The 27,389-nt window shown below is 44.2% G+C and overlaps 1 protein-coding gene across 1 annotated transcript; it reads right to left on the bottom strand.

Annotated features, from left to right (window-relative positions):
- Positions 1-372: 372 nt before the first annotated feature.
- Positions 373-27,389, bottom strand: ARPIN (actin related protein 2/3 complex inhibitor). The gene is made up of 6 exons (XM_083184150.1): positions 27,215-27,389; positions 16,438-16,513; positions 10,020-10,152; positions 7,202-7,408; positions 6,141-6,307; positions 373-1,833 (listed from the first exon to the last, which is right to left on the bottom strand). The coding sequence occupies exons 1-6, from the start codon at positions 27,304-27,306 to the stop codon at positions 1,825-1,827; spliced, it is 684 nt and encodes a 227-aa protein (XP_083040276.1). The 5' UTR covers positions 27,307-27,389; the 3' UTR covers positions 373-1,824.

Raw genomic sequence — 27,389 nt, 5'->3', positions numbered from 1 at the left:
AATATATAAATATATATATATATATATATATATATATATATATATATATATATATATATATATATATATATATATATATATATATATATATATATATATATATTTTTTTTTTTTTTATTTTATGCTTTCTTTAGCATTCTGGCACTAGTATACAGATAGCTATATGCTCTTCAGTACAGTTATAACCACTTGTTTAAAATATTAATAATTGTTTTATTTTGATGTATTTTGATGGGTTTTGTGGGTGGGAATGGGTTTTGTTTGCTTTATCAAAACCTTAATAAAAACATACCAGACTTCTAAATACACTAACAGTCTGTGAAACTCCACCTACAATATAAAAGAAATCAATAAAAAACACACAAAAGCATGCCCAGTAATGCGTATTTTAATGGTTTTGCAAATAGACCAACCTTGTCCTAACAGATCTATAGAGGAAAATATAAAACTCTAGAACCACATTTGTGAAGTGAACACATTTTAGTGCACATAAAAAATGATTTATATCCATCTTATAAAGAAATCCCAGTATAGGATGCAGAATTACATTTCATAAAGCAGAAATTATCCGTAGTACAGAACAGTCGTCAAATAACAGCATATAGAAAGTTAAGCACAGCCTTGAAGTAGTGAACATGATATTACCAACCAAATGAACTTAACAGAGAAATGACAGCAATAATTTGTTACCAATAACAAATGACAGAGGCATCTCCACAAAGATAGTAAAATGTGTGTTGACTGGCAACAATCGGGGAATGTTCACTTCAGGTTTGCTGAGATATTAGTATTTAGCAAACTCCTGAATGGGTCCATCTGTGCCCAATTTGGCATGGCATGTGGACCAGGCTGAGATGACAGGAGGTGCCATTCTGTGTAACCATATTTCCATCATATCACAATAGAACTATTAACATTTTGATTGGAGCACATTTTCACCAAGCATCCAGTTAGGTCAGGTTGGCTAAATGCAAACTGTGTAACAACTATTAGCGTGTGGTCAGTAAAGTGCCATATGGCAACAGATAATCAAGAGAAGTTAGACTATTCATTGAATGAACATTTGTATATTCCAGTGAATCTCTAGTACACCTTCAAAAAGCCAAATCAATATTTAGTGATATGGATGAGAACTAGTGTTTTGTGGTATTTGTTTCTTCTTCTCCCTCCCCCCCCCCCCCCATAATTTCAAGGAGATCCACAAAGTGGCTTTCGTTGCTGGCAACGGTGAAAACCTGATTTACTACAGTAAGAAAATGTGAGACTGAAGGGCTAATGCACAGGGGGAAATCCGGCCTGCTTAGAATCAGCCTCTTTATGAAAACAAAATGGCTGAAAACTCAGTCGACATTTAGAAAATTGGCCAATAACTGAAGAGATGAAAGAGCGTTTAAAGGAATGTTGAAAAGAATACATGTACAATCGGGGAAATTACACTGCTAGAATCTCTCTTGGAGAACTGCAGCAGCAAACCAAACATTTCTTAGAAATAGCCGATACCAGTTTCACATACAGGAAGTAGACGTTTACTTGAACATTGTGGTCTGCAAGAAAGTAAGTCCAGAGCCGCACTCACAGCTGCCAGGATGTATCCATGCAGGCCCACTGGAGATTGCCACACCTGCAATACTAGTGGCAATGCTACAGATAACACAGCAAGCTGCTGCAGGAGGTGAGGGCCCCCAGAGATGCCACGACTTGCACTGCTGTGTGGGCACTATAACCAATCAATAAATGCTTTCTATACTTCTTCAGCTTCAGGGGGTCATTCATTTTGCTACATTGATGAACAAAACGGTAGCAGTCCTGAAATGTGGGGTTTCTTTAATCATCCTATAAAAGAAATATACATATATAGATCAGACAAGAGACAACAAAAAGGCAGCATAGATGATGTAATGGTTAGCATTACTGCCTCACAGCACTGAGGTCATGGGTTTGATTCCCACCATGGCTCTAACTGTGTGGAGTTTGTATATGTACTGGTTTCCTAGCACGGCGCCCACTAAGCTATTTGCTTAGTGGGCTATTCTGCGTAGTGAAATCGCATCACATCGCATGAGCCATTTTAGGGCCATGCGATGTGCGATGCGATTTTCCTATGTAATTTATTCACTGCTCTCTCAGCCCCGGGCCATTGCATCGCATCTGCCGCAAATTCGCATGCAATTTTATAGGGTGTGTGATGCCATGACATTAGGTATACAATAATATGATTGTATGTCCCAAAAATAGGTTTAACTCACCGCCCCACTATCCACGCCACCCCAAAGCATGGCAAACGCAGCGAGCCCCACGAGGAGCGGCGGAACGCGTCCTCCGACTATTTCATTACCCCACCTCGAAGCGTGGCGAACGCAGCGACGTAACGCGTCCTCCCACTTTTTCCATTACCCCACTATCCACGTCGGCGTGGAGTTTGATTTTACATAGTGTGGCGAGCGCAGCGAGCCCGGAGCGTGGCGCAGCGGAATACATGTAAATTAATCCGCTGCGCTCGCCACGCTTTGGGCTCGTGGCTCGCCACACTATATAAAATCAACTCAACGCCAACGTGGAAAGTGGGGTAATGAAAAAGTAGGAGGACGCGTTCCGCCGCCGCTCGCCAGGCTTCCGGGTGGCATGGATAGTGTGGGAGGGGGGGAGGTTTAAACCTATTTTTGGGACATACAATCATATTATTGTATACCTAATGTCATGGTATCACACACCCTATAAAATCGTCTGCGATTTTGCGGGACATGCGATATAGTGGTGTACAAAGAAGAAAAAAAATACATGAAAAAAAATAAATAAATCGCATGGCATGCCTCTATAATGGCCCATGCAATGCGATTTCCCTACGGTGCAGTACGTAGAAAATCTGGGCGCCGTGCTATGAAACTAGTACCTTTGTATATTCTCCCCGTGCTTGCGTGGGTTTCGTCCCACAAGCCAAAAATATAATGGTAGGTTAATTGGCACCAAACAAAATTTAACCCTAGAATGGCAGGGACTGTTGTTCAAATATTCTCTGTAATACGCTGCAGAATAGGTGTGCGCTATATAAATAACGTAGTTAATAATAAATAAAACATTCATACAATGCAGTCTTAGCATCAATACACAAAGTGGGTTCTATTATCAGGAATGTTGCAGGGTTTTCAGAGAGGAGTGTTTTTTGTAATTTAAAGCAACATAATATAGTAAGATTTGTTTAAAAACGACCAATGTTTTGGAATGCGCAGCCTGGGATTCTATCACATCCACAAACTTAGCAGGGCTCCCTAAAATGACAGTAGGATATGACACCAATGATCGCGTTCAGTGAAAAATAGTGTGGGTCCCGGGGACCCCTCACTTTATAAAGTTGGGGGCCTATGCAGGTGTGCCTGGGTCCCATCACATAATAGGCTTTTCAGCTAAACCCCCCGACCCACTAATGTCACTACAATGCCTCTTAGGGATGGGCAGAAGAAAGAGTGTGTGTGTGTGTGTGGGGGGGGGGGGGGGGGGGGGGTGTGGAGAGACTGTCTGTGAGAGGGAGTCAAGAGAGAGAGGGGTGGAGGAAGAGGTGGGGAAATAAAGAGGTAAAGAGATGAGTTAAAGGGGAGTGAAAGAGGGTTGAGTGAGAGGGTACAGGGAAAATAAAAAGGATGAGACACAGCAGGGTAGAGAGAGTTACAAACAAGGTGGGGCAGAGCACAGGAGAGCAAAAAAAGAGGAAATTGGTGTGTGTGGGGTGAGAGAGACGGGGTAAGACTAGAGGGGATGAGTTGAGGTGACAGGGAGCAAGATGACAACAAGAGAAGGGGGGGTGATTGGGGATGAGGTGCTGGGTAGGGCGAGGTGACTGGAGCAAGCCGACGTAGTGAGGCGACGGGGTGAGCGGAGGTAGGGAACAGGGTGGCAATGTAATGGTGGACGAGCTCAGAGGGGGTGAGGTGACAGGAGGCAATGTGGCCTCATAGTTCTTCTGCTCTTGGAGCCGGCCGCCGCCGCTGTTGCTCTCCTGCTTCCAGCACCACGGCTCTTCTGTTCCCCAGCCGCAGCTGCACTCCTGGTCCCAGTGCCAGCTGTCAGACAGCTCCTCATGGCTGGCTGCAGCATATTGCGTACCCACTCAGTTTGTAAATCGCAGTCGCAGGCCCGCAGTTTAGGGTAAAATACAAGCTATAGCACGTATTTGCGTTCACTGTCTAAATAACGATTGCATTTTATATAGTGTGCAAGTTATAATATACGGAATATATTTTCCAATATACACGATATACTACATGCAACCTAGTTACTGAAAGGCTTCATATAACATATGAAACATTAATTTTTGCTTACAGCTCACCTAAAGGGAAGGGGGCAAACCGCTCCTACCAATGAAGAAAAAAATAAAAAAAAACCTAATCCGGGATGTGTGAATTATGAGAAAGCTTGCCTTTCCAAAATAAGGGGAGTTCGTCAGTACATTGTAGGGCTTCCTGGATTTGCTTTATTTGTTCACAACATGGGTCTTCAACCTGTGGCCCTCCAGATGTTGTGAAACTACATGTTCCAACATGCATGGCCACATTTTTTTCCTTTAAGAGCATGCTGGGACATGTAGTTCTGCAACATCTGAAGGCCACAAGACCTGTGGTTTACAATATTGCGGAGTGCTGGGGCGGGATGTCATGCAGTGCGAGTCCAGTGGCCATGTGGGATGCCAGCCGGACGAACTTGGAGTGAAGAGCATTTACAAGGCAAAACCTTGGCTGTTCACTTGCAAGTCTCAAGTAGGACTAGTAATTTAAAAGGCGATATAGTTCTGTTAAGGACACAGTGACAACAGCACGGGTTACGCTCGTATTGTCGACCCGACTTAGGTTGACAATCATTAGGTCGACACCGTTGGGTCGACAGGGGACAAGGTCGACAGGGGTTTTTTCAAGTTTTTTTGAGCCGACAGAAAAAAATAGTGTGCCCGAAGCATCGCAAACGAATCGAGCAATGCGAGGGGCTGCGGTTGACTTCTAACTGTGTCCATGTCGACTGTCTCGACATTCGGGTAAAAAAAAACAGTGAAAAAACCCAGGTTGACCTCGCGACCTGTCGACCTAATCCATGTCGACCTTGTCCCATGTCAACTTAGACACCTGTCGACCTTCACCCATTTCGACCTAGAACCCTGTCGACCCAACGGTGTTGACTTAAGGTCGGGTCAACAATACGATCTACACCCAACAGCACACAAGGGGGAATGCTATTGCTAGCGTGCCAGCAACCAGCAGATGGCGCTTAACAGAGCCCTTTAATTCTTTCTCCGTTGTGGTGCTCATCTGATTATCTCTTCAGTGCTGTCAATTGTGACACTCTGGGGGAAATTAAATTGTTTCAGTGACGGGAGACCGCGGTGCAATATTCAAACAATGTTTTTGATTGTGCTGATCGCGGGCATTATGGTCTGTACCAGGACTGACATGCTGGCTAATCCTGACCAAGCTAATGGGCATGAGGCTAAAAGTCACGTTTAAGACAGCACTGAAGAGATAACCAGATCAGCAACAGGTAAGTGACACGAAAGAGGAGGGTGGTATAATGGGGTAAGTTATGAGCGGGCTTCATCATGAGGTATGCTCTGCCTGCTGTAGGAGTTCTAACGGTGCAGATTTATACTGTTTCTGTAGTAAGTATGTGTGGGTAAATTAATGGTCATAGGTAATTATTGGAATAGAAATCATGTATTATGATAATGATGTGTGAATTTTGAAACAAAATGGGGGCTGGAATGCCTATTTTGCAAAGAAACCTATAATAAGACAAACTAAAACATATCAAAAGGTGGTATTCTGTATGTGTTCAGTAAATTGCAATAATCTACTTTAGCACTATATCGGCGGTGCCACAAATCGCATAGTGCATACGGGGGCTTTAGACTGGCAGGCTGCCTAAAGTATTCTTTGCAAGAAGCCTACCCAGGTATTAACACAAACTATGTAAAGTGACGCGACCCAAGAATATTTTTAGACCAAAAAAAAAAAAAAAAACAGTCTACCGTCCTATTTACTATCCCAGATTTAAGTATTTTGGGTTAAAGAAAACTGAAGATAATCAGCTTTAGACGGCAATAATTGTGGCATTGATAAATAATTTATGTTGGTTATTAGAAGAATACTCGATAGTCATACCCATTCATCTTCCTCGGCTCCATCGCCTTGGCCCCTGGGCTCACTAGCAGGTACACTGCTCTGAGATTTATTGGACATTATGTTGTCTGTCCAGGAAGCTCCAGTCTGAGCATCTCCAGCAAAATTACTTTTGGTCACGGTTCCAATTTCAAGTTTTGCTATGGAAGCTAGGAGAGAGAAAATACATCACTTGAGAGGGGAGTGAAGGTAGAACATTGGAGATAAAATGTTGTGCCTATGGGAAAAACAAGTTTACAGAAGTAGCACCAAGTCATTTTTAAGGTCCATACTGCAATATCAACATTATGCCAATAAAATTATCCTTCTGGAATGAATTTGATATTAGAGATGAGCGGGTTCTTGTCACTAAACTAATGCAAGTTCAGATGTATCCAGATATCTCTTATTGGCTATCCAAAACACACAAGAGTTGATCGCAAATAAGATGCAGTTTTTGAGCTCCGAGTGAAACGGACTAAGGGGGGTATTCAAACCTGAATCCAACTGTCGTAACGTTCCCAACAGTCGGATTGACGTTAGTTTTCGACCCGTTCCAACTTTAACTTGAAAGCCGGTATTCAATGTTCCGAGTGTCAGAATGGCCGCGTTTTGTTTGAAACAGACACTAAATTGTTGGATTAGACAATGTGTCCATTTCCGACAATTCAGTTTTGACTTAAAAAAAAAAAAACCCAGCAGAATCTGAAAGCCTTCAATGCTGTCAGAAACAGAGCAGCATTAAATAAGACGAGTACCCTCCATAATCTGCACCCGCTCAGTTCTAATATAAATGCATTTTCCCACCAAGTAATAAAGCAATGGGAGTCCAGGGCTTCCCCTACACTACAAGTGCAGTGTCCCTTGGAATCAACCAAAGTCCAAGCTCTTTGTTACCAGGAGCAAGTACGCAGATGGCAATACAGTACATTGTGAATTTACTATTGAATGGGGGGAGGCTTTCAATATTATTATGTACCGTTTTATTTATGAATGCGTTGTTTCATATAGTGCGGCTAGTGTCAGTCAAATACATCTGGTATTACAGAAAATAAGCAGCTTACATAAAAAAGGGCCATCTCCCAAGGTCTTCACTCGTAGCAGTTCACCCAACTCCAGTTCGGGTTTCTCCTTGTCTGTTTCTGGTAACCAAAATGCCACAGTATCTTTGGAATTGAACCTCTCGCTGATCTTCATTAAATCCTCCTTGTTGACTAGATTCTTCAGCTCCTCTGTAGATAGTTTGTCAGTCTCACCTTTCGCTTCTACCTCTGGTAAAGGACAATACAGTTTGGTTAGAAAACAAATCCCTTTTTACAACAAAAGAGATCTGCAAGCCAAAGGTTCCTTAAAGAAGTGAGAAAGAAAGTTGTTGGTCCCAGTTCTACTTAATTCAGTATTTATGCGTCATGGTAAAGCAGATTTTCTTGCTCAAAACTAGATATTGAATTTGGGCAGTACGTATAGTGCAATTAAGTGTGTGGAGTTTGTACATTCTTCCTGTGCTTGAGTGGGTATCCTCCAGGTACTCCGACACCAAAAAAAAAAAAATCTAATGCCAAGAGTCATAATTACATACAAATCAAAAATTACCTTAAAGCTAGTTTATGTAACCTAAAAAAATATAAAAAAACAGTGAAATGTCCACCACCCATGTCAAATTTTTACAAAAAGTTTTGTTGACGGTATGTCAAAATTACTATTTCTGCCAAATATCTGGAATGTCTAATAATTAAATATAACATTTTCAATGTATTCAATTATTTACTAATCACAGATTCTTTATCCAGTTTATTTGAAGTGTATTAAGGAATCACCATGAAATTTAGACCCCTAAAGTAACTTTTCCTCCCGAATCCAAATTGACCGAATTTGTTTTTAAAAGATGAAATCTACATTAGCTGTCTTTTTTTTTAGGTGCTTAACAAAAGCTATACATAACTACCACACAAAAAAATTCAACATGGTACTTGTTTTATAGTGGAGAAACAAAAATAATAAAGTGGACATTCAATTACTGTTGTACCGCATACATAATTAACACAAGTCATGAAATTTCAACACTTTAAACATAACTTAAGTTGAGTCAACAATCACATCATTGATATAATTCTCCTTAAAGTGTCAGCAGAAAATGTATACTGCCTTCCAGTACTTCCTTGGATAGTAGGAACTTCTGTTAGAGGATTCATAATCATTATTGGTGCAAATGTACCATTGATAAAAACACACAATTTGCAGGAAAAAAAAAAAAGGTGAAAAACTACATCTCTCTCTAACTCTACTTAAGCTGCTATTCAGTTAGACCATTGGTTTGGTGGAGGAGCATTATGGGGCAATTCAATTAGAATGGGCCTGCAATGTGAAACACCAACACCAGCAACACAGCCAGTTTTCCCTTATGTACCATGATGCACAAGAAAACTAGTGATATGCAGGTACCATACATGGCAAGAAGGGTGCAGCAATGCATTAATGTGATGCTCACTGGCACATTCAACTGAATTGATTTTCCCCTTAAAAAATGTTAAGATCTTTTCCTGGCAACCTTTTCCAAACCACACAAAAGAAGCATGCTGTTGGCATACAGTGCTAACTATTGTACTAGCCATCTTTTTATATACCTTGCAGCTCTTCAGATTTGTTACTAGAAGAAGCAAACTTAGGAGAGAGTATGGTGCTAAAGATTGCACCAGGCAAACCAGGTCACCAATGAGCCTGTGTTTGTGTGAGGAGGTCTTCTGTAAATGAATAAAATGACAGATGAACTTATCATTTGTTCAATTTAAATAGACATTGACAATAATTTACAAAAATTGTTCCAAAGTCAAAATCTACAGTAGAAGACAGATATTTGGTTCCATTGTCGCATCTACACTACACAGAATGGTCTCACTGCTTGTAGAAAGCCCTTTAAAAACAAAGGGTTTACTGTCTATCTGGGACAAATAGGAAAACTATTTTAGGGTCTCTTCCTTATTAAATCCCAGCCTAAATTTTCACCAGGTGAAAAAAACTGCAGTTTCCGCTAGTTTTTTGGGCAAATTATATTTACCTGGGGTGAAAAATCCAGCATTGGTGTAAACAGCGTGCCTCCCAACATGACCCTCACCAGGATGGAGAGAATGATCTGTACCTGGACTTCCCTCTTAATGTATGATTGCCATCACCTGTTTCCACACAAGTTAACTGATTGCAATTATAAATTAAGGGAGAAGTCCAGAAGCAGAACAGTGTGTCCCTCCCGGGGAGGGTCATGTTGGGAGGTATTGGTGAGCATTGGTGAAATTGCCGCAAATTCACATGGTTTTGGTGAATTCACAGCCATTTTCGACCATAGCATTGTGCCTATGCCGTTACTGAAAAGGCAAATCGTTGTCTTTTTCTTTTGTCTGGTGAAATTTTCCGCCAGGATTGAATACAGGCCATAGACACTTATTAAATAGTCTTATGGTGTACCTAGCCTTTTGGACATCATTATAATGGCAATTAATGCTATTAAAGAACACTGTTGAAAGTTGCTTACCTATACTTCTACCTTACCAACAAACTACTCTCTCATTCATGTCTGTAGAATACCACCAGTCAAAGAGCGCCAAACCCCTCCCATCCTATCGATAACAGCAGATACTTTAGATGGAGAGACTTGTTGATGGGTTTATATATAATTAAGAAGTTTGTGTATGGCTCATAAATGACCCAGATACCGAATAAGGACTATTCATTAGGTATGTATGTAAAAGCATTTGCAACTCAGCTCTCACCTATTATCTATCAGCTGATGTGTATTACACAACAAAATCATAATTCTGATGAGAATGGAGAAAGCATTCAATATGTGACTATAGCTCAATCAGCAAGCGAATCCAATGCAATACCTACTGAAAGAAGACATGAGGAAGCCGGTGTTCACTTTCTTAGTGTCACTGAAATTGGGCTCAATTTCATTTCCTTTACTGTCAAACTTCCTATGATGTATCTTGCTAGGTCTCAGATATAGAATGTACCATCGTTCCTAGTATATACCAAAAAAACACACATGAGTAAAAAGTTATATAAAAAGGAAATATGCATGAAATCATTGCTTATAAAAAGGGAAAATAAAATGTGAGGTAGAAAAGGCAGAATAAACAGGAGTATAATAGATGCATATTGATCTAAAAAGCAAGCAAAAATGCAAATCAATAAAACATAAGTATGATAAATAGGATAACTTTTACAATGTACATACATATGTTATTTTAGGTAAATTAACAAGTGAGAGGTGACAATATTAATTATTATTTGCCAACTACTGTCAATGCCATTGGGAGGATTCAGTATGAAATCCCGGCGTTCAAAATCCCGACAAGGGGGGGGGGGACACACATGGATCGCCCCCCCTTGCGGCCTCGCCACGCAGCGGGCCAGGTGCCTCGCTACGCTCGGCACGCTAATTTATTCTCCCTCCAGGTGTGTCGTGGACACCCACGGAGGGAGAAAGTGTCGGGATTTCGGCGGCCGGGATCCCAGCGTCGGGATTGTGAACGCCGGGATCCCGACCGCCGGGATTTAAACTGCATCCCCATTGGGACAACCTCCCAATAGGCGTAATGAATCATATGTGTGTGTGGTGCTTGCCAGTGTTTGGTATTAAATGTGTGCAACCTGGAAACATTGGCCCGTATTCAATGCAGCCAGCAGGGGGGTTAAAACAAGCAACTCTCTCCGTTTAACCGCCGAGCCGACCACTCACCGTTTTCAACGCTCTGGGGAAATCCTGTCAGAGGACAGCGGGGATTCCCCCAAACACCGAGGCTCACGGCTAATGCAGGGAGACCACTTGCTCACTGTTTTAGCCACTGCACACACCATCCCCCGCTCATTACAAAAACCTAGCAAGGGGGAAACGGCGTGTGCAGGGGGGTTATTTGAATTCTGACCTTGCGAGCTATGATGGCGAGCAGAAACCATTGAATACACCCCATCCTATCTTAGCCACTAATGCCGTGTTCTCACTGCGAGTGAGAAATACACGGCTTTTCCCCAGCCGCCCTGGACCCCCGTTCTCACTGCAAGGCAAATTCCCGGGTGAAGAAGTTCTACCCTGGAATTTGCCTTTTAACACGGGTTTTTATGCAGTGTGAACGGTCAACTCGTGTCTGCATACCCGGATCTCAAACACGGGTAAAAAGAAGGGTTTTACCCGTGTAGGAGATCCGGGTATGCGACACGTTCACACTGCCAAAAATCTCGTGTTAAAATGTCGACCTGGGAATTTGCCTGCAGTGAGAACGGGGTATTACTGGACAGGTCTATATCTAGCAGATAACCATGGGAATTTGGAAAAAAAATAGATTAGGGTTAGGCAAACTGTGACACAACTGCTGCTGAGGAACTATACATACCAGCATGTTCTGCCTTGGTTTTGCTGTTTGGACATGCTGGGATGTGTAGTTACCTCATATAGCTATACCCACACATTGTCAAATACAGTTTGGGACAGATGCACCAAGCTTCCAAAAAGTGATAAAGTGGAGAGTGATAACCAAGCAGCAAATCAGCTCCTAACTGCCATGTTACAGTTTGAAAAATGGGTACTTGTTTCCTAGCACGGCCACAACGATCATGATCATGGGCATCGTGAGTAAAAAAATCGAGGGCATCGCGGCCATCGCATGCACTAAAAAAAATCGGGTGCGATGGTACCGACGCTTTGGGCTTGGTGGCTCGCTGCGCTCGCCACACTATTCTATTCTCAACTCCACGCCGACGTGGATAGTGGGGCTATGAAAAGGTCGGAGGACGCGTACCGCTGCGCTCGCCATGCTTCGGGTTCGCGTTGATCGTGGGGTGGCGTAAACTACTTTTTTGGGGACATTTCACTGTTCAGGGGTGTTTTTGGGGGTTTCGGGCCCATTTACCATTGTTCCCTATGATGATTTGGTGAAATTGAGGCATTTAACATTGTTTCCTATGGGAAATCGGGGGCATCGTGGGTACATTGAGGCATTTAACATTGTTTCCTATGGGAAATCGGGGGCATCGCGGGTACATTGAGGCATTTAACATTGCTTCCTATGGGAAATCGGGGGCATCGCGTCTGGACCATTTAAGCCTTTTTTAGCCGCATACGACGCGACCGACGCGATTTTGACTTTTTCAATGCGAAAATTGGGGGCATCGCGTCGGTCGCGTCGCAGACCACTAAAAATTACACCCGATGGCCGCGATTGTGGCCGTGCTAGGAAACAAGTACCGAAAAATGACAGCTAGGAGCCAATTGGCTGCTTGTTTATTACTCTCCACGTTGTAACTGTTTGGAAGCTTGGTGCATCTGCATAATTATTATAATTGGAGTAGAATAGTATGCAGTATTAAATATATATATATAAAATTTGAAAAATCATGTGAATCTTAAGGTGCCCATACATGGTACAATTATTAATTCGGATTAACGTATATCGCATTGCATACGTTTTGCAATGCAATGTGCACCACATACTTTTTGAGCTGTGTAATGAGATGTGTGTGGGAGCATACATCTCATCGCACCCAACAATTGTACCGTGTATGGGCACCTTTACGGTCCTCTCCCATAAGAGATTGTGACAGTGTTCAGTCCCCTATCAAAAGAAATCAGACTGTTTGCTATTCACAACATTAATTTGTTACACAGCAGAAAGGAAAGTATTAGGGAAATCGTGATATTCACTACCACATCTGACTTTGGCGATAGCCGGTGACGGGAAACTTTGTTTTGAAGCTTTTAAATCGGCTGGTGCTGGATATTACATCCAGTAAATATAAAGAAGTCTCCAAATGTCCTCAGTTCAGTGGGTGGAGATATCCATCGTAATTTTACACACAGGTTAGATGTATGGAAAAGAGACATTTTATGTGGTGTGATAAGGTTCAATAATAATCACACTCTACTTGCACAAAGGTAATAGGGGTGTGTGTTCTCCGAGCTCCCAATTCTGACTGAGGACACCACACACACACACACACACGACAGAAAATAAAAGTAAAATGCTCACATGTAAGCAACTGGTATCACACACGTAAAGGTTTCTTTCATTCGGCCCATCCGGGTTATGATAGATCATAAGAAATCAGCGTATAAATGAAAAATGTATGTCGTTTATTGAAATAAAAGTGGTATCAAGGTGTGTCCATACACCCACAATCACCATACCAGATGTAACCAGGGTATTGGATATGGTGATCTGATGTGCAGAGAACATACAATGGGGGGGGGGAAGGGGTTGATGCTATTACGTGCGGATGATGCGCGAATCATCACGGCACCGGGCGGGCTGAATTTGCTTAAATAGGGGTGCAAGCAAATTTAAGAGAATTCGGTCCTATGAAGGGTGCAAGATAGGCTTAATTCGGGTGCCATTTTCGGCGTTTAAACGGCACCCAAAACGCCACGCCTTGAGAAAGGTATCAGAAGATATTGAAACCGGACGGTTTCGTGTACTATTTTATTCTCCCACCACGCCCTAGTGGATGGTAGGGCATGAAATACCGCCTGTCGGCACATGTCGGCTCAAAAAACAGTGAAAAACCCATGTCGACCTTATGACCAGTCGACCTTCCTCATGTCGACCTTTATGCAAATTCGACCTTAAGTCATGTCGACCTTGGCCCATGTCGACCTTAAGTCAGGTCGACCTTCCTGCCAGTCGACCTAATGACTGAAGACCTAAGTTCATTCTAATAGATGACCGCATCCCATTTCAACATTGTGCCTATTTTGTCTACAATTTCTTGTGGTCAAAATTATAGGGTGAGAGTCCTCTGTTTTATACTTGTCGATTTTAAAGTTTTCATTTGTATAATAAAAAGGTATTGCACTATATCAGTAATGGCTAACCTTGGCACTCCAGATGTTGAACTACACATCCCAGCATCAGTTTTAGCATGGCCAAATAGCAAAACTGTAGCAGGGCATGCTGGGATGTGTAGTTCAACATGTGGAGTGCCAAGGTTAGCCATCCCTGCACTATATTATGTCTTTCATCTCATGCTCCTAAAGGTGGCCATACACACGCTTATTTATCTTCAGATCTGGCTGGTTGGAACTAAAACCTGGTTATGGATGAGAGCAAATGACAGTTAACCATTTGCTTGGAAATGCTGGAGAACTGACAAACTGTCACTCATCCATAACCATGTTTTTGTTCCAACCAGCCAGATCTGAAGATAAATCTTACTAGTGTATGGGCACCTTTACTGTGATTGTTTGGAATTGGAGAGGAGGAGAAGGTGCCAACTACTGTGTGACGCACAGGTCACCAAATTGGATGTTTTAATTGCAGTTGACTACTATTCATTTGTAGACCATTCGTTTAGGTACGGACCCTGTAATCATAACGCATTATATTTAGGTACCTAACTGTAACAATATTTGGTACTTGTGTATTATAGCGGCGCCCCCGATTTCCATCGCGCAATGTTTTAATCGAATCGCATGCCATGCACCCGATGGCATGCGATTTTTGGCCCCTATACGATGAAAGATTGTATAAGCACCCTAAAGGGTGCTTTTAAGCACCCTAATGGGTGCTTACAATGTTAAATGCACCCCCACGCCACCCCCCCACTATAAACGTGAACCCGAAGCGTGGCGAGAGCAGCGAGCCCGTGAGGGGCGGCGATACGCGTCCTCCGACCTTTTCATACCCCCACTATCCACGTCGGCGTGGAGTTGAGAATAGAAAGTGACCGAGCCCGAAGCGTGACAAGCCCTGCGAGGGGACACGGATACCTTCACAGGTATCAGAGTCCCCTCGCGGGCTTCACAGGTATCCGCGTGCGCTCGCCACGCTACGGGCTCGGTGGCTCGCCACACTTTCTATTCTCAACTCCACGCCGACGTGGATAGTGGGGGTATGAAAAGGTCGGAGGACGCGTACCGCTGCGCTCGCCACGCTTCGGGTTCACGTTTATAGTGGGGGGGGTGGCGTGGGGGTGCATTTAACATTGTAAGCACCCATTAGGGTGCTTATACAATGTTTAATCGCATCGCATTGTATGCCATATACAATGCCATACAATTTTAAAATTGTATGGCATTGTACAATATCGCGCGATATCGCATCGCATACCATCGTATGCCTTATGGTATGCGATGCCAAAATACATAAGTACCCAATATTTACACAATTGCGTGCTCTCTTTTTTTCTGGGTGTCATAATTGGAAAAATCTGCTGACATAAAAAAAGAGAGAAAGTCAAATTTGACCAAGCGCCAGGAGACCTTCTAAATTCATGTATCTGGCAACTCGCACCCATCGGCACCAATAAGATCGACCCCAATGTGTTACCTCATAAAACAGATACAATATATCTAGCAGACACTGTTTTCAACATGTTTCAGCACACTGCGGTGCCTTTATCAAGATTAGTGTCTGTAAAGACACGGGACAATAAATAATGTACTGTAATTTGATTTAAAAAATTATATAAAAAAAATTCACATGAGAAGTAAAACTTTGGCAAGACCTTTTTATCAGTCCATAAATTACTCAAGGGGTGTACAGACACCGCTAGTTGATAATGCTTTTATTTCAATAAACAACACATTTTTCTGTTATATGCTGATTTCTTATGATCTATCATAACCCGGATGGGACAAATGAAAGAAACCTTTATGTGTGTGATACCAGTTCCTTACATGTAAGCATACATGTGAGCATTTCACCTTTATTTCCAGTCACATGTGTGGTGTCCTCAGTCAGAATTGGGAACCCGTTCAACCGGAGCAAACACACCCCTATCACCTTTGTCTATGTGGAGTGTGATTACTATTGAGCGTTATCACACTATGTTAAGTTTCTTTTTTCCCCATCATGTAACCAATGTGGAAAATATGATGGATATCTCCACCCAATGAACTTCGGACATGTACAGACATTCATATGTACTGAAATTAATCCATTAGCGCATGTTAGGCTGTCCTTGTGTTGTATATCTCATGTGCGGTGGTTGGTGAATACCGTATAGTCTATTGCTGCATTTAGGTTTGCGTCGCCATATGTCGGATTTCTTTGTCACAGTTGAATAATACCTACAGCCGATATTATCGCATATTGCGCATAGCAAATAGCACTCTCAGATCGCATTGCACATGCGATGATAAATAGGATATGGAACAGTGGGGCCTATCGCACAGGAATTATTGTAAGCAGCTTGTTTTACTGACAAGTACTTTGTATAATTTGTATTATAAACCATTTTTAAACTTTGGGAAACATCACAGTTACATACAACATTACAGAAAGGATGGATATATATGACCAGGTTCTCTCACCTTCTTTCCTGTCGTGTCTGTGATAAGGTGACGGGAGTAGTCCACTAATGACCCTTCCAAAAGAAAGCCTCTTCCACTGCAGAGACAACAGGCAGCCTATGTTAGTGAATGCCAGCATTTCTCTGGTATGTTACAGTCATGAGACATCTAAGGAAATGTATAACATCTAGTGTGGCCACACGTGTTAAAAGAGTACTAGACTTAACAACCTATGGCACAGCAGCTCACAGTTCCTAGGAAATGTACAGTGGCAACATAATTGGCTACCACCATACTAATCTGTCACCTGTGGCACATTATACATATATATATTTACAGTTTGCTAATATAGCACAGGAGATTCCGTTGCGCTTTACAATAGTAGACAGTGATAAAACAAACTGGTTAACAACAGACAGACTTGGAGGTAGGAGAGCCCTGCTGCAAGCTTACACACACTAATATACATATATATATATATATATACATACATACACACACACACACACATATTATTGTAAGCTAGCTGATATTCAACAAGTCACTAGCATAGGAGTAATTCCAGAGGAATGAAAAAGAGTGAACACGGAACTACTACACAAAAGTGTAAGCAAATAGTGGAGTACCCAGGGATCTATACTTGGACCAGTGACATTGTAAATGGTATTGAAGAGAAAGTAGACCTTTATGCAGATAGCACAAAGCTACAGATGGAGCGGGTCTCTTCTTTGCATGGGATGGCGATGCCAGCCGCCATCCGCCATCTGCGAAAGGGGACGCGCGAGCACGGGGTACGCGTCCCCTTCCCCTGGGTCCCCGCCGGCTTGTCAGCGGTCACCGGGGTCCCCACCGCCTCCCCGCACCCCCCCCCCCCCAACCCTGTCCGTCTCCCTGAAGCGGAGACGGACAGGGTTCCCGTCGCCCGGAAACTGAGACGCACGCACGTACATCTCAGTCAGATGGACGCCGGGCTGCTGGCGGATCGCCAGCAAGAGGGAGCCCGGCTCCTTCTGTATGCAACAGGGTAGACACACCAGGAGGGGTAAAACAAATGATTGATGATCTAGGTAGACTAGATACATGGTCAAGAGCATAGCAATTGCTGTTTAATGCCCAAAAATGCTAAATCATACACTTGAGTCTCAAAAATCTAAAGGGTAAATAGAATATTAAATGGCACTATATTGGAAAGGGATCTAGGAGTTACTATTTTAGGTGACATAAACTGGCCATACACTAGAAGACTTATCCGAGCGGAGAAGTTGCCCGGCATATTTGAGTGCCCATCACCCTCCTGGGCAGCAGGACCGCATAAGATACACTGTAAGCGGGCCTATTCACATACAATGTATTACATGCGATCCTAGCCAAGCCTGCCTGGCTTGGCTGTGGCGGATCCTACATGCATCCACTAGCTCTGATGCAATTCGCAAAAGGACTTCATTACAGATACATGCAATTTGGGTGAATTTTATGCGATTTACTGCAAAGTGACCAAATCACATGCATATCACCCTAGTGTATGGGCACCTTAAAGGGCAGGTAAGCAATGTAACAGCCATGAGGAGGGAAAAATTCAGATGCTTGGTTGGAGGAATCAGCAGCAGCTAGGAGGTACAGCCGTTATACGAAATGCTCAGGACCAGGAGCATTTTGGATATGGGATTATTTCAGATTTTAGAATAATTCATACTCACTTGGTTTCAGAGGTGCCCCCCAGCATCCATATACTTAGTATTCCCGGACTCAATGATGCACATAGACGTCAATGGCGCAGACACGCAATACATCAATGGGACCGGGACTGCCTTTGAAGATGGATGCAGAGGACTCTGGAGGACCAGGTGAGTAAGAAACACAAAACAAATAAGTGCAGGGGGTAAAAAATAAAAAATTAAATAAAAAAAGATATCCGAAAAACTGTACTTCATTTTGGATCTACGGATAAGAGATACTCAACCTGTAGTAATAATGTCGGTACTTATGTAATATCTGGGCTCCCGTTTTTCTTATGAGACCACGTCCGCTCGCCACGCTTCGGGCACGGTGGCTCGCCACACTATATAATATCAACTCCGTGCGTAGTTGGATAGTAGGGGTATGAAAAAATGGGGTGCATTTAACATGGGAGCCCAGATAATACATAAGTACCATAATGTCACTGTATAGGCCATTGGTATGACCTCTTCTAGAATACTGTGAGGCCATATTCTGAGAAGAATATAAATACATTACACGGGAACGTGCACTAAAACATGAGGTAGGCAGGTTCAGGGGAAATTTGAGGAAAACTTTTCTCCTAGAAAGGGTAGTGTAAAAGGTATTGGACCTCTCATCAGAGGCGGTAGAGGCTAAAGCAGAAGAGTAATACAGCTTTCACATTACCAAAACGTTTTAAAAACGGGTCTGAGCCTGCACATTGCAGTAGATTAGCGTTTAAGTACCATTCACATCAGTCAACCCGTTTAATCCCCTGAACACGTTTCAAGGCAGCCAGCCTATCACAGGTCTGTTGTCTGTTTTTACTAAATACCGTTTCAGAGCCATTCTCACTGCATAAAAAACGGCTCTGAAACGTGAAGGACTCTGCTTTTTAAACGTTTTGAAATACCGGTTATCTTTAACCGGTAAATGAACTCTGGTGCTTTCCCACTGCAGCCTTAAACATTTTAAAATGGGAAAAAAAAACTGCAATATACCGTTTAACAAGTGCAGTGTGAAAGGGGTATAAGTTAAACATGCAAGAGATAGACATGAGGATCTCCTTTCTGTTTCTATATTTTTCCGTAATTTTTACAGACTGGCGCCTAGTATAGTATAAATAAGTATCTCACAGATAATCGTGTTGACTAGATACCATCAAAACTTGGTAAATCATAGAAGATCAATGGTCCCCTTGCATCCACTAATCTACTACCAGTAGATCATGGACAGCAATGATTAACACAAGATAACTTGTTCACATGGAGAGGTTAAAAGAGGAAAATTCTGTCTAGTGGACATGGAAATTTAATCAGACAAATTAATAAAAAAAAAAAAAAAAGGATCAATGGGACAAAGCAAGCGATACCTGTAGTGGGCAGATTGGCTGATTTAAGGCATATTTGGGTTTAAACATCCCAGGATTATTAATCTGGGAAATTGACAAGGAGCTACAATCTGCCAGAAGACAAGTTTGAGGCATCAAGGAGCAGGAAACACTAATGTAGGAAATGTTACCAATATTACAAAACAGAAGATTTGCCAAGGGACAATAAGCATATTTTGTAGTCATTCTTGTTCTTTGATAACTAAAAAATTCGGTACTTGTTTCCTAGCACGGTGCCCATCGTGGGTCATCGCATACCTTAAGTTAAGGTATGCGATGGACGCGACCGACGCGATTTTTGGGCTATTTTTAGCCTTTTCCCCTACAATAAAAAAATGGCGTCCATCGCATGCCTTAACTTAAGGTATGCGTTGTGACTGACGCGATTTAACATTGAATGCATTGTATTCCATGTTAAATTCCTATGTAAAATCAGGTCCATTGTATGCCATTATAATGGCATACAATGCGACCGATGCGATGGACCCGATTTTACATAGAGTACAATGTTAAATTGCCCAATGGACCAGATTTTTGATTGTATACCCACCCTGATGGGTAATTTGTATGTTAACCCCCCCGCATTGTTAACACCACCCCACGATGAACGCCAACCCAAAGCGTGGCGAGCGCAGCGAGCCCGCGATGGGCGGCGGTACGCGTCCTCCGACCTTTTCATACCCCCACTAGCCACGTTGGCGTGGAGTTGTTTTTATATAGTGTGGCGAGCGCAGCGAGCCCCGCGAGGGGATGCGTAATACCTGTGAAGTAATGCGTGTCCGCTCGCCACACTTCAGGCTCGGTGGCTCGCCACACTATATAAAATCAACTCCACGCCGACGTGGATAGTGGGGGTATGAAAAGGTCAGAGGACGTGTACCGCTGCGCTCGCCACGCTTCGGGTTGGCGTTAATCTTGGGGTGGCATTAACAATGGGGGGGGGCATTTGACCCATCAGGGTGGGCATACAATGAAAATTGGGGTCTGGGGGGCATTTAACATTGGGGCCAATGTAAAATCGGGTCTCAGGGACCATTTTACATTGGTTCCAATGTAAAAATCGCGTCGCATGCGTTTTGGTTGCACGCGATGGACGCGATTTTTTAGGACCCGATGGATACAATTTTTATCGCTGGCGCCGTGCTAGGAAACAAGTACCAAAAATTCCACTGGGACAAATGTGAGAAAAAAAAAATAAATAAAAATAAATCAGTTGTACAAACACCATAAAAAAACATTAACTGTTACTTACAAACATGCATTTGTACCAAATGTTTTGATCATTAAACTGCTGGCATTTAAAAAAAAGAATTACAACACAACTCTGTATTAATAAAGCAGAATATTACCCCTTTTCTATCTGCAATCCGGGTCACTCCCGCAATTTTGTACCCGGCTACAACCTGGGTGTAACCCGGCTTGAAAACCCATTCACACTAGAGTCCCCACCAGGTATAATGCTGGGCAGGTGACATCGGGAGGTGGGGTCGGGGAGGAGCTGAGAGATGAAAGCATCTCCCAGCGCCGGCTTTGCACTGTAGTGAACGGGACCCGGGTCGCACTGACCCCGGTTACCCATTTACACTACACAGTGACCCAGGTTGAACCCGTGTTCAACCCTGGTCGCTACCTGGGTAAAAATGCCGGGTCTCACAAACTGGGTTATTTCTACAGGGAGCGTTTCCACCTGCCTAAAATCCCGGGTTTTGGGCACTCCCGGTCAAAAACCCAGAATATTTAGGCTAGTGGAAAAGGGGTATTAGATTAATTGATGGTCGCTAGTTTTAGAGAATTCTCATTTATCCCATGCATTTGAGTTATGGAGACTCTAATGCTGTGTACACATGGTGAGATTTGACATTAGATTTTATCTTTATAAATCAAAATCGCATGCAGATCGCACAGGTTTTTTACCTTGCGCTCCCGTGACAGCACAAATCGGAACCCAGGTAGACTGGGCAGCAATGACTATATAGTGAAAATCTAATGCAGATTGTATGAATTGTATGTAAAAAATAGAGTGTTAGCAAAGATTGCATAGCAATCGAATCTTAAGTCGAATTGCAAGGGAATCTCACCGTGCATACACACCATAATAGTGCTGCCAAAAAACTCCTGTTTTGAAGTGTTATGGTGTGCACACACTGAGATTCCTTTGATATTCGACTTGCTATGCAATCTTTGCTAACTCAGGCATACCCCCCAACATGACCCATTGCATTCAGTACACAATGCTCTGCTCCCGGAATTCCCTCTTAATGTATGAGAGCCGTCATCTGAAACACCCTTCTCGTCAATTACCTAGTTCCACACAGGTGATGGCAATCATGCATTATAAAATTCATGCTATCTGCATTAGATCTGCACTATATAGTCATTGCTGTCCTGTCTATCTGGGTTTCGATTTGTGCTGTCCTAGGAGCGTGCATCGGGATCGCAAGGTAAAGAACCTGTGCAATCTGCATGCGATTTTGACTATATAGTCAAAATCTCATGCTGAATTTGTACCGTGTGTACACACCATTAGCATCAAAATAGTCTGAAATTAAATTTCCCTGTCACCCGCAAGCACAGTGATGGTGCCCACACATGGCAAAATGTGTGATAGATGCACTTTGAACAACATAAGATTTAGACTAGACTACAATATGTAATAAAAAAAATGGGTACTCTTTACCTAGCACGGCGCCCGCGATTACAATCGCGGGCGTCGGGGGTAAAAAATCGCGGGCATCGCGGGTAAATCAAAAACGGGTGCGACGCGATGCCCGCGATTTTCCCATAGGGATCAATGTTAAAAGTCAGATTGGTCGCGATTTTAGCGTTAATTGGCTCAATGCCCGCGATTTTTACATAGGAATCAATGTTAAATGGGCCACAGAGCCCTAATAGTCCCCCTGAAGTGTGAAATGGCCCCCACAATTTTTAACGCCACCCCACGATCAACGTGAACCCGAAGCGTGGCGAGCGCAGCGAGCCCGCGAGGGGCGGCGGTACGCGTCCTCCGACCTTTTCATACCCCCACTATCCACGTCGGCGTGGAGTTGAGAATAGAATAGTGTGGCGAGCGCAGCGAGCCACCGAGCCCGAAGCGCGGCGAGCCCCGCGAGGGGACGCGGATACCTTCACAGTTATACGCGTCCCCTCACGGGCTTCACAGGTGTCCGTGGCGACGCGGACACCTGTGAAGCCCGCGAGGGGACGCGTTTACCTGTGAAGGTATCTGCGTCCGCTCGCCACGCTTCGGGCTCGGTGGCTCGCTGCGCTCGCCACACTATTCTATTCTCAACTCCACGCCGACGTGGATAGTGGGGGTATGAAAAGGTCGGAGGACGCGTACCGCCGCTCGCCACGCTTCGGGTTCACGTTGATCGTGGGGTGGCGTTAAAAATTGTGGGGGCCATTTCACACTTCAGGGGGACTATTAGGGCTCTGTGGCCCATTTAACATTGATTCCTATGTAAAAATCGCGGGCATTGAGCCAATTAACGCTAAAATCGCGACCAATCTGACTTTTAACATTGATCCCTATGGGAAAATCGCGGGCATCGCGGGCATCGCATCGCACCCGTTTTTTAGTGCATGCGATGGTCGCCGTGCTAGGTAAAGAGTACCAAAAAATGTAAAGTAGATTTCACATGCGATTTACTACACAGGGTGCGATTTAAACTAGACACAATGCGACAGTGCAAAAATACCTGCCTGCACATACTATTTTGTCTTGCAATATAGACTACACAGGAGCATGCATCGCAAAATAAACATGGTGCGATTTCAACTAGACTCAATTTTAACTAAAAGGTTCAAATCACATGCAAAAATTGCACCGTGTGTGGGCACCTTGAGTGTTCTCAGCACACAATGCTCAACCAGGAGCAGCAGAGACTTATACCCCTTTCACACCGCAGCTATAACATGGTATATTGCTGATTCAAACTGTGTTAAAAGAAAGATCCTACACTGTTCAAAGCCAATCCATTTTGCAGTGTGAAAGCCTCAGACCCGGTATTTTGAACACGGCTGTGCCAAAGAAGATGATAGGCTGTCTCCCTGCCCGATGACACAATCCTGAACCAGGAAACAAGAGAACTAGCATTGGAAGTAGTGGAGAAGCAATGCTGACATATTTCTACACTACAGACCATACAGTTATGGCAACATGGACTGATGAGGAGGGGAGGGAGATGCTTAGATAAGAGGGAAGGCAGAAATTGCCAGACAAATCACTGGCACTGTATAGGATTCTCTATTATATAAAAAAACATTTGTAATAGGTACAGTACATAAACAGCGACACAAAGAACATTACATGGTTTTCTGTGGGTGAACCGGATTCAGTGTGAAAAGCACCAACCCGGTAATAACCCAGTAATGAACCAGGACCACCATGCGATGTAAAAGGGGTTTAGCTTGCTCAGAACCATTTCAGAAACCGTGTTAGAGCAGGGTTTGCAATGTGAAAGCAGTATTAAAGTATTAAGTCATTTACTTTTTCAACTGGTATATGGACGGAAGACTAGCTGGTAATGTTCTATTATACGCAACACAAGCGCATAATTTCAGTGAACAAAGAGAAGGAAGAGCACAACTGGGGTGACAGATAACAGAACATGTAACTGGCCAAGAAAAAAAAAGAAAAAAAAGTCTGCACTGTGACACAGTTAGCAACAAAGAGGATGAGGGGCAGAGTATATGCACGATATACTGGTTAGGAATGAGATCAGTGTGCATGTACAAGGGGTTTTAAACAACTGAAACTATGGTTCGGGCAGCCTAATGTAGGAATTGTGTATGTTGTAGAGTGACATAGGGGACATTAAGACTATGAACAAGTGTAATTACAATTACTTCAGAGAATGTAGAAAATAAAACAAAACAAAGCGTAAATTGGTTGCCCATAGCAACATCACATGTGAAGTAGAATACACATCTTTGTAAATTTCCCCCCTGTGTGCAGAGAAGTTGGACGTAGATGTAATAGGCATTACTGCGCATACAAAAAAAAAAAAATTCTCTCACTTCCATCCTTGGGGAGTATTCAATGCGGGATTCCGACTGTCCGAACGTCCGTTTTGCCCAGCTCGACAGTTTGTCAACAGTCAGAATTCAATGTTCCGCACTGTCAAAAAGTAGGGGTGGGGGTTTGTCGGAAAAATCAGCAATAAATTGTCAACATCCGGCCGTGAATTCAACAACCCATGTCAGTTTTCGACAAAACAGATCAGACTGGTTTTAAATTCGGTCTTCAGCATTGAATAGGCAGCCGCGGCTATTTCCACTGTCGAAAATAGGGGCAGGGATTGAATATTGCCCTTTATGTACACTTGGTAGCTTATTACTTCTGATTTCTAAAGCTAGATACATACTGGAGCAACCAGCAATTGTTCGGAATTTATGGAAAATTCCCTTCAGCCCAGAACAAGCGAGATTGAGCGATGTTCCTAATGACCAAAAGTTAGTGTATGGTTTGGTTGCATATGATTTATTTTTTTCTCTGTACATACTGCTAGAACAGGTGTAGCCTACTCCAGTCCTCGAGAGCTACCAAGAGTTCATGTTTCTCAGCTCACCTCACAGGTACACTCATTAATGACTGACATTTTAAAAAGAGCCACAGGTGGAGCTAAATACTTCACTTGTGATTCTGTGAGGAGACATGGAAAACGTGAACTGTTGGTAGCTCTCGAGGACTGGAGTTGGCTACCCCTGTACTAGAACATGCGCTGTTAAGGCTCCCATACACTATGAGATTTTGGGACGATTTCATCCGATTTCGGCACTTTGGGCCGATAACTGGGTGAAATCGGCCCAAAATCGCGGGTGTGCGATATCTGATCCGATCCGATGTGCGGTCCCGTGCGCATCAGGGAGGTCAGACGGTCAGCATGTACGATCACGTCTGACCTCCCTGTATGCATATGCCTGCCCACCTGACAGGCATATGCATGCAGACTGACCGGGGGAGCAGTGGGGCGGGCAGCGGGTCCCTGAGCGCTTGGCTGGCGGCGCCGGCGAGTGCTGACCTGGCCGGTGTGATGATCAGTCTCTCATTCAGCAGCGCTGCGGGACGGGAATGGGACGCGCAGTGGCAGGTATTAGATTTTTAAAATACATTTCAAATGACTGGCTGTTCTCTGATTGACTGAGAGCTCTCAGCCAATCAGAGAACGGGCAGTCATTTGACAGGTTTTTTTAAAAATCTAATACCCACCACTGCGCGTCCAGTCCCGCTGCTGAATTAGAGAGAGACTGTGATCATCACACCGCCCCGGTCAGCACTCGCCGGCGCCGCCAGCCAAGCGCTCAGGGACCCGCTGCCCACCCCACTGCTCCCCCTAATGAGGATCACCGCCGCCCCCCCTGCACCTCACCGCCCGCAAGCGATTTATCACATGTCAAATTTGGCTCATCAAGTGCCAAATTGTATGTGAGGTTCCCGGGCGGCTCACAGGAGAATTGGGTCCGACTTATCCTGAGGACAAGTCGGCCTAATGTATGGGGGCCTTTAGATTCCTCTTGAAATTTGAGCAATAAAGAAGAGACATGTTCATGCACCACTGAAGGCTGTTCTATCCCACACATTTTTCACCTGATTCCAATGGATCGGGCCGAGAAATTGGGTGAAAAGCGGCCAAATTGCATAGGTTTGACATCGGATATATAGGCCCCTGCACGTTGGATCAGAGTCGAAAATCAGACGTGCTGCCGGCAGCGGGGACTAGGAACACATACGATATATCGTATGCAAAAGAACCACAGCTGTGACTCAGATACGTTGCAGTAGTGCATGGTGGCTTTAAAGGCCCCCATACACTAGGGCGACTTGCCCTTAGCAGCAGGGGGGGGGCTACAGAGCAGGGCTGCTGGTGGGAGCAGGGGACACTGCGGGGGACACAGGCGGCATAGAGCCGGGCAGAGGGAGCCGGGAGCTGTCAGTGCTAGAAAAAAAAGCCTATACAATGAATGGGCAGCCTGTGATTGGCTGAGCGCTCTTGCTGACTGGCTGAGAGAGCGCTCAGCCAATCACAGGCCGCCCATTCATTGTATGGGCTTTTTTTTTTTATTCAGTACTGACAGCTCCCGGCTCCCCCTGCCCGGCTCTATGCCGCCTGTGTCCCCCGCAGCGTCCCCAGCCCCCCCTGCTCCCTCCACCGCCGCGCCGCGCCGCCCCACTAGGTCCCAAGTCGGGTGGTCGGACGTGCAGCAGGTCCGACCACCCGACGCAGATCCGATGCGCACGGGACCGCGCATCGGATCTGAGGGGACATCAAAACTAGCCGATTTTGGTCCGATTTCGGCCAGATCCGACTGATCTGACCAAAATCGGCTAGTGTATGGGGGCCTTAACACTGACTTTCCCTGATATAATCTAGGCTCAGGTAAATACTTCTTGTTTTAGATCTGTTAATGAATTGAGATCATGAACAGAAAGGGGGAGGGGGGGGGAGAGATGGGATGGAAATGGGGGGGGGGGGGATGGGATGGAAATGGGGGAGGGGGAGAGAGACACTGGAGCTGAAACATACATCCCCGAAGTACTTGAAGCTAGGACCTATCGCCCGCAGTCTGTATGTCCTCCCAATCTGTATAGACAAGTGACTTCCTGCGGCCGACACATGACCTGTATCATAGGCTGCGCCAGCCCAGCAGTGCCACTGCCCCAGCACCCAGGGGGACAAACACCGCGGCGGTTATATCACACACACACACCTCTGATAGGCGGTCGGCTCCCAGGACCCAGGCACCGCTTCATCGTGCACGGCCTTATTCTGCAGAGCGCTGTCGTGATAAATCCGACTCATCGTTGCGACACTGACTGCACGGCGCAGTCTCTCTGTCGTCTCAGCAGCAGCAGCGCTCAGGCCGGGCGGAACCAGCAGATGGA

Source organism: Crinia signifera, chromosome 4 (genome assembly GCF_055691185.1).
Source record: "Crinia signifera chromosome 4, ASM5569118v1, whole genome shotgun sequence".
In the NCBI taxonomy this organism is placed as follows: Eukaryota; Metazoa; Chordata; class Amphibia; order Anura; family Myobatrachidae; genus Crinia; species Crinia signifera.
Note: the sequence above shows the minus strand (reverse complement) of the source record. Positions and strands in the feature narration are given on the sequence as shown.

Coding starts and splice junctions, on each gene's coding strand:
- ARPIN (XM_083184150.1), bottom strand. CDS start 27,306: ATGAGTCGGATTTATCACGACAGCGCTCTGCAGAATAAGGCCGTGCAC. Junction 16,514..27,214: donor GAGCCGACCGCCTATCAGAG/GTGTGTGTGTGT, acceptor TTGTCTCTGCAG/TGGAAGAGGCTTTCTTTTGG. Junction 6,308..7,201: donor GGGAGATGGCCCTTTTTTAT/GTAAGCTGCTTA, acceptor TCTCTCTCCTAG/CTTCCATAGCAAAACTTGAA.